Source organism: Mus caroli, chromosome 5 (assembly GCF_900094665.2).
Source record: "Mus caroli chromosome 5, CAROLI_EIJ_v1.1, whole genome shotgun sequence".
In the NCBI taxonomy this organism is placed as follows: domain Eukaryota; kingdom Metazoa; phylum Chordata; class Mammalia; order Rodentia; family Muridae; genus Mus; species Mus caroli.
Window position 1 is genome coordinate 38,106,431 of NC_034574.1, and position 14,626 is coordinate 38,121,056.

A 14,626-nucleotide genomic window follows, 5' to 3' on the forward strand; every position below is an offset into this window, starting at 1 on the left:
CATGTATGCTTACTTTAGAGATGTCCTAGGGTTCCCCCATCTTTGCACCCCACTTGTTACCCAGGAACACTATCCATAGAGCTGTCTGTGGAAAAGAACTCCAACAAGTCAATGCCTGCTCTCCACAGTGACTTCCTATGCGCATGCCCCCTCGGGCTAGCAGATACACTGAGGTGTCTCCTTGCTTCTTGATTTCAGCTTTAAGCCCATTCATGTCTGGATATGTCTAAATTGCAGGAATATAAAATATTAAAATGATTCTCCACTTAATAATGACAAGAGAATTTCTGTTAGCGATAATGAAACACTCTTTAGGTATGTAGCAATGACTGTTGCACATGAGTGTATTTATTGGTGCTAAAATGTAGATTTAAAAATAGTTAAAATGGTTGGGCATGGTGGGTCATGCCTGAAATCCCAGCACTTGGGAAGTAAAAAGAAAAGGATCAAGGCCAGCTACATAAACACTGTCTCAAAAAAGTTAAAATAACAAATATTATGTTTTATATACTTAACCAAAAATATTTAATTGCTAAACTACCATCTCAAAATGCTATATCTGTTTTTATTTAAATATCTTTTTTTACTTTTGTCAATGGGCAGTAATTGCTATTGACTAGCACTTTTGTAGTGTCTCTGCAAATATATACAATAAGATTAAACAATAATCTTGAAGAATCTGATGTGTTTTCAAGCTCCCTGTGCTCTCTCAGTGTGCCAGGGTACACTGTTCTGTGATTCTAATGGTCTTTAAAAGTAAGCCGTATTTCTTAGTACTGAGCATACAATGAGCAGCCACCTACTCTATGAAAACATGAAGGAAAAGCTTAGAGCTTAGGGAAGGAGACCTGATCTAACTGCTAAAATGGTCTACCATAGTTTCATGTAAAACCTATCAGCCGCAGTTGGCTAGGGAGGCTGGCGAGATGGCTCAGTAGTTAAGAGCACTGACTGCTCTTCTAGAGGTCCTGAGTTCAGTTCCCAGCAACCACATGGTGGGTTACAGCCATCTTTGTAATGAGATCCAATGTCTGAAGACAGCCACAGTGTACTCGTATACAATAAATAAATAAATAAATAAATCTTTTTAAAAAAAAAAACTATCAGCTTAAACACAAGTCATTACTGTTCCATGCAGCTTGAATTAACTCCTTTAAAAAAAATTTGTTGTTTATGTGTCTATGTATGCATGCTATGTGTGTGGGTGATGTGGAGGTCAGAAGAGGTCATCAGGTGAACCCCCTACCTCTGAAACTCAAGACAGTAGAAGCTGCCTGACCTGGATTTAGATCACCTAGAAGAACAGGAACCTCTCTCTTCCCCCTTCCCCTCTTTCTACCATTGAGTCTCTCCAGTCCTGAGTTAATTCCACTTAACAAGGAATTCACTTTACTTAAGATTTTGTTTTATATGTAAGCATAGGCCTCATTTATGAAACTGGAGGAGACTGTAGTCCAACAGGGGCCTGCCCTTGTCCTTTCAGTGCCTGTCAATGGCTTCCCCATTAGTTCCATGTCATAATATTTGATTATAGCAAGCTCCTTAAGACCTGTCACTGTCTGGGTCAAATGGAATGATATTATGTTGCCACCATGTCATTTGTAATGTTTGGTGTCCGTCCTGTTAACAAATGTACAGTGATCCTTCGTAATCAAACACTGACTACAGTTGTGGGTGGTCTCACTTTGCAGGGTGGAGGTCTCCAGAAGGGAAGATGTCAGGAGGCGCTCTGTGTACTTAAAGGTGGTCTTCAACAGCAAAGAGGTGTCGAGGACTGTTAGCCGGCCTCTAGGGGCAGATTTCCGGGTTCACTTTGGACAGATTTTCAACCTGCAGATATTCAACTGGCCAGAGAGCTTAATGCTTCAGGTACATCTGTTAACTATAATCTCTGTCCACAGAATTTTGTGGTCACTGAAATTGTAAGATAGTTTAAAGTCAACTATGGGCAAACTCAGTGTTTCAAGAGGAATGGGTCAGCCTCTTGATGATCAAATTTCTCTTTGTAATGTCAGTGAAAACAGATAGGTTGCCACTCTAGGTGTCTAAAAAGGCTGGTAGGGAACTACTGGGATCAGAGAGTTCCCTAGTTGATTTGCTGAAGAAATAGTTCAACGTGACCATCTACTAAGACCCAGACATGCTGTTACTTGTCTCCTAGGTAGCCTTAGATCCATCCCATTATGTTGATAATATTGACTATCACAATGTCCTATCCCAGGAAACTAGAGAAACAGAGAATCAGGCTGGTCCCAAGCAGGGTATATATAAGATGGTCTGTGGGGCAGACCAGCACAGACACTAACAATGTAGATTGATACCTGAGAGCACATTCTATTGTCACTTCTACTGGCTGAGTCTCTTCTCTGGATTTCAGGTCTATGAAACTATTGGTCATAGTGGTACCACCTTGCTAGCCGAGGTCTTCCTGCCTATCCCTGAGACGACCATTGTCACGGGAAGGGCCCCCATTGAAGAGGTGGAGTTCAGCAGTACCCAGCATGTGACATTAGACCATGAGGGAGTTGGAAGTGGTAAGAAAAGCTAATTGTTTTCAGCAGCTAATGGTTACCATTGTCATATCTGAATCTGTCTTTTTCTACTTCCCAGATGATTAAAAGTTATCACCAAGTAATTATAAAATTGTTATCAAAAATTCAAAAGAAGCCAGGGATAGTGGCTCATACCTGTGACCCTAGCACTCGGGAGGCTAAGGCAGGAGGATGACCACAGTTTGAAGTACAGAATAACACCCTGTCTAGGAGGGTTGTTGGGGGAAGGGAGAGAGGGCCAGTAAAATGGCTCAGCATGTAAAGGCTCTCTTTGTGCCAAGACTGAGGGAGTGAGTCTAATCTCTAGGACCTACATGGTAGAACTTCTTTTAGCCTTCACATGTGTTCAGAAGATACATGGATGTTTACCAAGTCATTTCTCTATGAGAACACATATGACTACACTATTATAAAGTATTTTGTAGTATGAATTAAAGAGCTTTGATAAGCTCTTTGATGCCTTAATCCCACTTGTAATAACCTTTTGTAAAGAAATAATTAGAAATGAAAATGAAGAATTGTGCATAAAAAGATGTAGCGGAGAGATATAGGTGTATAAGGCTAAAAGACACGAATTTCAATCATTATAGGGAGATCATTTATTGCTGAGGTTTGGTCTTACAGTCTATTGTAATGCTACATGCTGGCCTCCAAGACCTGGAGTCTGCATGTAGCCCCAAGTGACACTGCCCCTATATTTCTGATTGGCAAATCAAGATGCCAACAGCCAACAGCTAGGCAAAAGAGACATGGGTAGGGTTTAGGTTTCTGGGACTTGGGGTCAGAGGAGAATCATGAGGTGAAGAAGGTAAATGGAGGTGAGAGAAGCGTTTGTGGGTTAGGTGGCCCTGAGGGCAGGCCAGTTGGAGTTAAGAGCAGCCCAGATGAAACATAGTAAGTAATAACTCAGGGTTATGGATAGGAAAATAAATTTTAACAATATGGAAAATAGGTATCTGCCCAGCTCCTGTGCCATTTAAGGCTTATTATGAATATAAAGGTTATGTGTGTCTTTTATCTGGGAACTAAAGAGGCAAAGACTGGGTAGAAATCCTGGGTTGGGGTTAAATATTCTACAACAATTCATTAACATTCTCGATTCTGGTAAAATCCACGATGGACCAACCTTATGGTTTTTACCTACATGACTGTCTCCTTCCTTCCTCAGAGGCATTATCTGGTGTCTAGTTTGTTTGTTTGTTTGCTTGTTTGCTTGTTTGTTTGTTTATTTAGACAGGTTCTCTCTATGTAGCTGTCACTCTGTCACTTGTCTCCTAGATAATCCCATCTTGTCTGTCCTGGAACTTGCTATGTAGATGAGGCTGGCCCAGAACTCAGTGATCCAGTCTGCCTCTGCATGCCTGCCCAGAAAGTGTTTCTAATCAGGCTGCCTTGGCCACAGCATGAAAGCATCCACACCCCTGACCCCTACAGCATAAATTTCCTCTATATCTTCTCTGATATCTTCTTCCTTGATGCTTAATGTTCACCAGCATCCTAAGCCTTTCCTAGCTCTGTTATAAACACTAAAGCACAAACATCACAACAGGACTCAATTTTTTAAAAGATCACATAAGCTCATCTCTTTTAATTTGTTTAATTTCTTCACTGCCTTAATAGGAGCTCATGTAAATGTCTTAAATAAATGGACAAATACCTCATTTTTAAAAACTTCTTAAGAGAATGCTGGTATTTTCCCTTATATGTAGAAGAGCTAAGGTTCAGGAAAGGCAGGTAATCTTCAAAGTTCTCACAGCTGTGAAATAGCAGAACGCAGATACTGCACACCAATGGTCTCAAGGATAGTACACCATGGAAACTCTACTCTCAGCGTTAGAGAGAGCTTGATTCTGTGCAGATTTACATGCAAAACAAATCTAGTGGCCCAGCTTGGAGCATGCGCTCTCACCTACCACCCCTACCCCAGGTTCCATCTCTATCTGCACTCTTGCAGGCCTGGGTCCTCTCCTTTCTAAGCACCATTCTGTTGACCTTGCTATTCCCTTAGGGGTGCCCTTCTCCTTTGAAGCTGATGGCAGCAATCAACTGACTCTAATGACATCAGGGAAAGTGTCCCACAGTGTGGCATGGGCCGTTGGGGAAAATGGGATTCCTTTAATTCCTCCACTGTCACAGCAGAACATTGGATTTCGAAGGTAACATGACTAGGATGAATTGGTGACTATATTAGAGACATGGGGGTGGGGAGGCTCGGGATGCCATGTTTTCTCCTTTCTTTCTAGCTGCCTGTACTTTAATGGTTCATTTACATTTTTCTTAAAATTTAGAATAATAATCAGTTGACATATATAGGATGGCCATTGGTGTCAGATACACCAAAAAATGTTTGTTTGTTTAATTGTCTCAGAAACTCTGCGTTCTCTCGCCTCGTGAACTTGTGGGTGCATAGCAGATAAAGCTTCTTTGATAAAAGTGGCTGGCAGAGCTTGCTAGATGTGGGAAAGTTCCTGATCGTTAGCTTTCTTCGCCAACAGCTAGATCTTCAGTTCTCCTCCAGAGCAGAAGGAGGAGTCCTGGCCTCCCAATCTAGTCCACTGTGATAGACTGGAACCCTGCATCCTTCTATGAGAGGTTCCCTCTGCCATCTCGGCATAGACAGACTCATTATCAATCCATCATCTTACCATTCCGGCCATGGCTGCCCCACCTCTAAAATAAAAAGATTTTCAACCATGCATACACAGAGAGAGCGAGCGAGAGAGAGAGAGAGAGAGAGAGAGAGAGAGAGAGAGAGAGATGAATAAAATGGTGTATCTCCATCCCAGCGAAGACACTTTTCCAGATGACTTCAACACATGGAAAATTAGAATAGGTTTTGCTTTGTCCCCTTCTTGTCCTACGTTATCCCCATACCAATCTGTAACAAGCAAATGCAGATCTGTGCCAAGTCAAGAACCACTTCTGATGGAAGCCTGGCTGGGCATTTTCTGATCTTTTCACTGAAGTTTAGTACTAGGGACATCCCCTGGGGCTAAGGCTTTGGCTCCTCCAGAAGTAAAGCAAGTTATGAGCAAGTCAGGTATGGGCGTCTGTGCAGAGCATGGATCTCTGTTGAGTTCTGGGTCCAAAGCTGCTATCCACTGTCCTGGGAGGTGAGGCCTTCAGGGCTCCCTGGACTACGGGGGGCAGGATGTAAAATGGGGAGCATGTCTTGGCACTGGGCAGAGTTGTAGCATTGGGTCACATTTGCATGCCGTTCATTCCTATTTCTTCATTGCCTTATAACATGTTTAATAATCAAGTAAAGAAGGTAATCAGAGTCTCCCAGGAGGCTTCCTCCTATAGAAGGTAATGGCTTCTGTAAGCAGCACTGGCGTGCTGAGGACAAGCTCCTGACTGCTTTCTCTGTTGGTGTTTTTGCTGTTTTTCCAGTGCTTTGAAGAGGGCAGATGCCATCTCATCCATTGGCACATCAGGGCTGACGGACATGAAGAAGTTGGCCAAGTGGGCAGCAGAGTCCAAGCTTGACCCCAATGATCCCAACCACGCCCCATTGATGCAGCTGATCTCGGTAACATGGCCAGAGCGGCACCAGCCATTTCTACATTCTCAGATGAGAAAATATCCTGCCCTTTGCATGCATTCTCTTTTACAGTTTTCTGTGCAGCTGTTTAAGAATGCAAGAGCTGTCAACCACAGGTTGAAATTTCAGCTCTGCCACCTCCCTGGCTATGAGACACAGTGGAGCATCAATGCCCTGTGTTGCCCTCACAGTAGATAAGGATATTTGCTGATGTGCATGAACTCTTAGATGGTACACAATCCACATACAATACATATAATTACCTCTGTTCCTTACTGTTTCCTGCAGCCTGAGATAGCCCTAGAGAAAGATTCTATTTCTCCACTACACAGAAAGAAAACTAACTTTAGATTCACCTGCTTGCTCACGGCCGCACTCATAATAAGCAGAGCTCAGAGCCCAAGCTTTCCCTCTTCTCCTTTCAGTCCTGATGGGGTATTTTATGAAAATTGTCTATAACCATGTGACCCTAAACACACCCAATTCATCTCTCTTGGAATCAAATATAGTGGATTTAACTGTCTCCAAACTACTATAAACAAGTGGGTTCTCATACGGTGACCATACAACAGGTTAGGAAACTTTCATTTTCGTCTAGGTTTCAAGACAGATCATTTTATTTGATCCTTGTTCCTTACAAACTTCCCTTCCAACATGACACTGCTTAGCACAGAGATGATTCATGTCAGAAATATGAGCCAAAGCCACCTCAAGTGCAGCATAATTCATGGAATGTTTTTGAAGTCATGCCTTAGTTACTATCTTGAAATCAACAATAAATATACTTATCTATCATGTCCTTTTATTTTTAACCCCGTAGTTTTTCCATGGAAAAGCAAAGCACAGAGATCCCATGCAATCCGCTCCTCTTTATGGGCCAAGAGTTCCCCTAGTATAAGAGCAGAGTCTCCCATGGTCCCAGAGAGTAGCTGCCCATTTTCTTCCTAGGAGGAGGTCACAGCTGGGAAAGAACCAGGCAGCGCCCTCAGGAAGGGTAGCCACTTTGCTAGCTTCTCTGTGGTGTCTCGGAGCTGTCCTTCCTGGGCCCTACAAGTTGGCTGGCCCGTGCCCATCTCTGGCTTACTCTCAGTAGCAAAGGCCATGAGCTCCTGTTCAGTCAGGAGACCATGATGACCCTGGGAACTGAATGAAGCCAGCTGACAAGAAGCCTTGATCTACACATATGCACATAGGAATTTAAAAGTCATAGATATTTTACACACATTCAGTAATCTTATTTCCAGTAGGCGCCTGATCAAGGCTCTGTGCTGACATAGCAAATCCTTTCACTTTGCATATTAACAGGGCGCACAGATATCAAAAATAAATAAATTATTAATTAATAATATTTATTTATTTATTTATTTTAGAAAAATCAGTGTGTGGTGATAACAAACAAACAAAGCCAACCACTAAGTACTTACAGCAGCATCTGCTTGTCTCCACTATGTAATGTAACTTGCCTTTCAGATCTGTTAGTTGAAAACTAGTCAGCATTCACTGAGCCCAACATGGTTAATTTGGAAAGTATCTGCCCGCCGCCTGGAGCAGGGTGTCTTCTTGCTCTTGCAGGTTGCTAACAGTGGTGAATCCTATGTCCCTGACTTCTTCCGACTGGAGCAGCTGCAGCAGGAATTCAACTTCGTCTCAGAGGAGGAATTAAATAGATCCAAACGGTTCCGACTTCTCCATCTTAGGAGCCAAGAGGTGCCAGAATTCCGGAACTATAAACAAATTCCAGTATATGACCGAGAAATTATGGAAAAGGTATTCCAGGTAAGAAACTGTCCAAAGAATTTAGTGAATGATCTGCGGTGGCACTTGGCCTGCTGCTGGCCATGTATGTGTGTGCTCTTGACAACGCTGCTTTCTCTACTGCAGCACAATTAGGCCTGCCTTAGTCAAGGATGCGACGCCATTTGAGTATAGCAAGTCTGTGTTAAGGACTCTCCAGGACACAATGGCAAAGCGTGGGGAGAACAAGATGCGTAGGATTTGAGCAGCCAGGGACTAGGCACAGCATCTAAGGGCAGGAGGGGAACAAAGACTCAGCTGAGCCAGCTCCCAGAGACAGGTGGGACCTGCTGGCCCTTGAGGGGTGATGGAGAATGGAATGTGTTGGTGGGACAAGCTAGCCAAAGGCAGGCAAGTTTGTGTGTGAGGTGGTGAACGGAGGGGCTCTGGAAAGGATTGTGATTTTTCAGGCAGAAACTATTCCTGCCAGATATCTTTAAGTTATTTGGTTCTTCCCACTATTGAATTTCCTCAGCTACCAACTGCAGTGAATTAGATGATGAAATTTCTACGAGGACGAGAATAGGATGGAGAGACAAGTCAGTGGTTACGGATGGACAGATGAACACGTACTCTTACAGAGGACCTGAGTTCAGTTCCTAGCACTCAATACCCATAACTCCAGTTTTAGAGGAATTTGATGCCCTCTCCTGAATACATGGGTACTAAACTCATACCTGGTGCACATACATACATACATACATACATATGTAATATACATGCAAACACAACACTTATACAAATAAAACAAATCTTTAAAATATATGTTTATGGTTAAAAATAAAAGTACATGGATAGTGGAATACATCTATGCCTCAAGACCACCCAGATACCAGGGCACCTCTCCATCCTGTCTGGGCTTCTGGTGTGTGGCTTCCTTCTCATTTGTAGATAGGATATTCCAGTTGGCCACATGATCACCAGTATCATCCAAGTTTTGGCCAACTCCATTTAGCCAATGGAGATAGAAGTGCCCTCGTCATCAAAAATGACATCTCTGAACCACTCAATCTGTGTTAGAAGACATGCTGGACATTCAACTCTGGTGGAGAATGGCAAACAACGTAGAATTGGTGCTCCCCAGGGGGACCCACACTGTTTTATCAGTAGTTAAAAGGATAAGCCTGAGCAGATGAAAGCCAAAGCAATCTATTACTGTCCTCCAAGAAGCTGACCCAAGTCACCTGTAGCTAGATGCCATGTGATAACAGTCTTCACAAAAGCTTTCTCTATGTCTATGGCCAGTTCATTCAACACTGATAAATCAAAGCGTGCACAGGGTTTGTCCAAGTTGCATGTTACACATGCTAGCATCCTGAATTATAACAACTTCCCATGATGTCTGTTCTTTCCTGTGTGAACTCTTTAACTTAAGTAGTGTACAGGCATTCCAGCTACTGACTTAGAATCCTGCGTACTGGCTAGGCTCCAAAGGTCCAGAGGAAGGAGATCATGATTTATGACAAGCCACATGTGATAAATAATTCTGCAGCTCCAAGAAAAACATCAGAGAGCACTTTAAAAATCATGACATTCTGATGTCCTTTCAATTTTAGGACTATGAGAAACGATTACGGGACAGAAATGTAATTGAAACCAAGGACCACCTGGACATGCACAGAGCCACAGTAGCCAAGTACCTTCAGCAAGTAAGAAAACCACTTACAGCCGTCTTTATAGGGGAAAAGAGCCACGATTGCAAAATGGGAGTGTTTCTGCTTTTATAAATGCCTATGGCATCTTATGTAAGCCATGCAGTCTCTTGGGGCTTTTTTTCCCACATATATAAATAACAGATTGACAACTATATTCACCTCTTGAATATATGAAACCACCAGGCTATGCCAGGGACTGTGCTGCTGACTGTTATGATGAATGGGGTGTGATTAGGAGGGACCCTGTTTCCGGGTCCTATTTTTCCTGTTTGCAGCTCTGTTGTGCTGCTTTACAACAACCGTTGTGAGAAAAGCAAGAGCTTTTGATCCACGTTGAACTTCCCTTACATACTAGAAAACGTAAAACTAGCTAGAGCTGCCTTTTGTTTATTCTTGCCCCTGTTTTTGTCATCTCAAAATTATTTATAAGAAATGCTATAGTTGGGGGACTTTTGGGATTGCATTGGAAATGTAATTGAGGAAAATACGTAATTAAAAAAAAAAAAAAGAAATGCTATAGTAACTATAGTGCATTCTTCCTACCTAGATTATCTACACTATGACATATGTGCCAAAAATAATTACTAACTGCTTGGCAACAAAGAGGTCCTTTATTTAAATTAGGAGGTGGATTATTCTGTATAAGCAGCATGTGTGATACAACTAAAAATTTCACTACTGGAACTCCACATAAACCATTCAGTTAGGGCAGAGCACTAAGAACTTGGTCTCCAGCAGTGGTTGCACACACCTTTAAAATCCCAGCACTCCAGATGCAGAGTTCGCAGGTAGCCTAGTCTATAGAGTGAGTTCCAGGACAGCTTGGGCTACACAGAGAAAGCCTGTCTCAAAACAAAACAAACTAAAAAAGAATTTGTTCTCAATTGTTCATGCTTCAAGACTGTTCCTTTTTTTTTTGTATTTATTGTTTATGTATTATTCAACAAAATATCAATATCTTCTGTTTCAGAAACTTTTCAATTTCCTAAAAATGTAACAGTGAACAAAATTAAAACAACCCAAACCAACTGGTCCAACTCTGCCCTTAATGAGTTTATAGTCTAGCGGGTGGGGTTTGGGTGGGGGACTACAGAGTTCCCAGCCATAGAAGACAGGTGGGGGGTGGGGGCGCGGGGGAGGATGGAGTTAGAGGGAGGACTGGCACAGAGAAACTGAGCCAAATGACATTTAAATAACTTGATCACCTTCAGTAATGCTGATTTCTTCTCCCAGGTTAGAGAAGCAGTGGTAAATCGCTTCCTAACTGCCAAACACCATTTTCTTCTTACTGATTTGGTAGTAGAAGAAGAAGTCCCCAATATCAGGTAAAAATAATCAAACAAAGTTACTGTTCTTGCTGTCTATGCTTTATCTTACCCCATTACACAGAAGATGTATGTAAGATATTCTCATTATACCGTATGCATTAGAAGTCTGGGTCAACCTGACTAATGCCTCATGATGTTAGCTGAGGGATTTATATGAGGACAAACATCCCTGGGCCTCTACATCACTTTCCATGAGAGCACATCCCAGCCTTTTCTACTGCCAAATCCAGCTCCACAGTCCTTGTTGTTTCCCATCCCAGTTAAACTACTCTGAGATCATCCCCTCCTGTATGTTCTTATGTTCTTCCTGCCTTTCTAGTGCCCTAATACCAGGTTTTCCTGTACATCTCACATGGTGGAGGTGGCTGAGATCACAACCCTCTGAGGTTCTAGGATCCCAAGGGACAGCCCAGTTTTGCCACAAGGCTGAGGTGTGTGCTTGGTGAGGCCACATGGGAAAATGGCTATTCACATGGAAGTTGGCCACTGGCTTTTACCTAATTCCCTGTCAGCCTATTCTTCACATAGTCTCCTCAGGAGTGGATGCATGAAGTGAGAAGATAACTCCCTATAAGGGTCTTCTTATGGGGGCATTCACGCCATGACCTTCTCAGTGGTCAAGCATCTGCCCTTTTGTAAATGTTATTTCTTGAGGCTGAAGAGATGGCTCAGCAGTGTAGAGCACTTACTGCTCTTCCAGAGGACCTAAGTTACTTTTTCTGCATCCACGCTGGGCTCTTCATAACCACCTGTAATGTCTATTACCCTCTTCTCACCTCCATGTGAATGTGGACATACCCCCACACAGACACACACATTACACACAATTAAAAATAAAATAAAAATACACACAGGTCATTTCCTATGCCTGCACTTCCTTATCCATGGCAGTCCCTTGAAATTCCATCCATGGACTGAAAGCAACAGTGACCATGAATATATGCCAGCCTCCTCCTTTAGCCTAGCTGCTCGTTGAATGTTTGCATGGGCATAAAAGCTACAGTTAGAACAGACAGTGATTTTTCATGCTGTTTCTTTTTCTTTCTTTCCTTTCTTTTTTTTTTTCTGCTTTACTTTCTGCGTTAAGTTCTGAAGGCTCGGGGTATGTTCTTTCTTTTTTTTAATTTTAATTTGTTCTTGGCTTATAATTAAAATGCTACCATTTCTAATAGTCTCAGTCAATTATGTGCTTGTAGGTAGACTGCTTGGTAAGGAGGCATTGATGTCTCACAAGAGCATCTTTGCAGGGAGACAGCATTGTCAAAGGAGGATACGTGTCATGGCAGGCTCCCGTCTTTGGGCTAGGAATGTGTCCCAGCAGAGTGACTAGAATATGGCTGGAATTTAGACCCTAATTCTTTTCCTATACTAAGCAGCCTTCAGCAAATCAAGGCAACTATCATAGTTTTCCTTTCTGAAAAATGTGGCAAATGTAGTTGTGAAGATTAAGGCTGTTATTTAAGGTTGCTAGTGCTCCTCTAGATAACAGAAGACATTTATAAATGGTACCTATTCTGTGTAGGATGCTAGAGACCAAGTGAGCCCCTCCTGGAATCCCCTTGGGATTCATTGTGAGAGGCACCAGTAGTGCTCAGATAGCAGCTGCAGAGCTTTCGTCCTTAGCTGGTGTATGTCACCTGCAAAGAAAGCCAGGGAAACAGTCTGCTGGGCTAGGCAGGTCATTACTTAGGAGAAAGGCAAAGTCCCCAGACACTACAGATGGTGGTTGGCTGTGTCCTGCAGCTAATGGCACTGTCACAAATCAGCTTCTAGGCACATGGTTAGCTCTGCTTTCCTGTTAAGCTCCTCTCATGATTCAGCCGATCTTGCTGCTTCCGTCGGTGGGCAATGTGTGGCGCACCTCTCAATAAAAGGCAGAGAGGATCCCCTTTCCCCTGCACCCTCCCACTTCCCTCAACCCCAGCATCATCTCTCTCTCGCATCCTGGTCACTGCTGTCCCCACACTTACTCATTTCAGGGTATCTAGTAAGTCCAAGACAAGTGCCAAGGTGCTATGCATCCTTCCTCACTTACCCTCTCAACCACGTGAGATGCGAATACCCTCCTTTTACACACGATGAAAGAGACTCACAGAGGTGACATAACCTGTCACAAGGTAAAGAGCAGAGCCACGATTCACACTCAGGCCTGGGTAGTCTCAGAGAGTAAGAAGCACTATCCAGGAACTTCCCAGGAAGGCCAAGAGCATTGTTGAAGTTAGTGAACAGAGGTGGCTAACAGGGTTCATGCTCAGGGAACGTGTTCCTTCCAACAGATGCCTCTAGCTCTCTGGAATAAGTGGCAAGACTAGCCTGGAGAGTGGGGGATAAAGCTACAGCAGCTTGGTAGGAGTCACTGTGAACAGTGGACAGCACAAGGCATGCTAGACGGGCTGGTGAACAAGATAGGGGGCAAGGCAGGAGATGCAGATGGGGTGAGGGTTCCGATAGGCCTGACTTGGCTTCCATTAATGAGTGGCAGCTGAGAATTTTAATAAAGCATGCAATAGGACTGCCTCCTTCCCCACCTGGCTTAGCAGAATTTTTAGACTTTCCCCACCCTCCTTCAAAGGAGAATGTCCAGGGGTCTCTGAGGGACCTTGGAATGTAGTTTAAAAGGCCATCTAATAACTTTCTAGACCTTTCTTTCCTCCTGAATCCTAATGCTGTTCTATAATCATTAGCATTTTGGGCCTAAGCCTTTTCAAGCTGGCAGAACAAAAGCGACCACTGAGGCCACGGAGGAAAGGTCGGAAGAAGGTGACATCCCAAAACCTGTCTGATGGAGACATAAAGCTGCTGGTGAACATTATCCGGGCTTACGACATCCCTGTAAGGAAACCTGTAGTGAGGTGAGAGCCCTCGGGACAGCTGAATGCGCAGAATGCAAGCCAACCTGGACCTTCTTTAATAGATTCAGCGAGACCTGGACACCCCCCACAGAAGCCCACCCCCTATTGTTTGCAAGTAACATAGTCAACTCAGGCTCAACGGTGTGGGGGTTGGCAATGTCCTGTAGAGCCCAAGGACAAGAAGCACAGATGAGCTACATGATAAACTGTGGGATCAAGGTGGTTTTCCTGGGTCCTCGTTGTCTCTCCTACTTGTCTCTCTGTTTGCTTCCTTTTTCTCATGTGATGGAAATAGTCCTGCATCACCTTCTCAGGAGACAAGCTGAGTGCTAACTGGGGTCAGATGCTGACAACCCATGACCTGGTCCCCTGGAACAAAGAGACAGGGCCTTCACAAACGGGCATGTGCCAGACAGAAACATAAGATATGTCTGTCTGTGGCTCACCTCTGCTACCTGTTCAGAAAAAATGGGTGATGGTCCACCATGTTGGTGCCTTCTGTGGTCCACCATATTGATGCAGTGGAGAGACCATAACTATAGTGGGGTCAATTCTGAGTTTCTTCTAGAGATAGAAAGATAAAGGATTGAAGTTCTTTCGTGGGTGCCCACGTTGTAATGGAGGAAAGGATAACTAATCCACTCACCATGGACGGCACCATCGTGGGTCCGTTCACAGATGCCATTCTTATTCAACTCTCACCACTATTACTAGGTGTTGCGGCCCGCCCGCGGTCCACAACACGAACGGTTCAACTGAAAAAGGCAGTTCAGGCTGAAAAGAGAGGAAACTAGACGGGGCGGAAGAAAAGAATGAAGCCAGGACAACAAGTTCTGATCGAGGCTCAATTTAATATTTCCAGACACTCAGTTTATAAAGGAAGGGGGAGGGAACCCAATTT

At 43.5% G+C, this 14,626-nt stretch overlaps 1 protein-coding gene across 3 annotated transcripts in view; it reads left to right on the forward strand.

The window, feature by feature from the left end:
* Cc2d2a (coiled-coil and C2 domain containing 2A) overlaps nt 1-14,626 on the forward strand; it is a 78,254-nt gene that overhangs the window by 42,512 nt on the left and 21,116 nt on the right. For 2 of the 3 annotated variants that reach the window (XM_029476990.1, XM_029476991.1), the window contains exons 18-25: nt 1,692-1,869; nt 2,378-2,534; nt 4,561-4,708; nt 5,946-6,084; nt 7,669-7,872; nt 9,447-9,539; nt 10,779-10,870; nt 13,558-13,725. In XM_029476990.1, coding sequence (XP_029332850.1) covers nt 1,692-1,869; nt 2,378-2,534; nt 4,561-4,708; nt 5,946-6,084; nt 7,669-7,872; nt 9,447-9,539; nt 10,779-10,870; nt 13,558-13,725 — 1,179 coding nt within the window. The remainder of the gene's footprint in view (nt 1-1,691; nt 1,870-2,377; nt 2,535-4,560; nt 4,709-5,945; nt 6,085-7,668; nt 7,873-9,446; nt 9,540-10,778; nt 10,871-13,557; nt 13,726-14,626) is intronic. The other variant, XM_029476992.1, reaches the window with a different exon arrangement.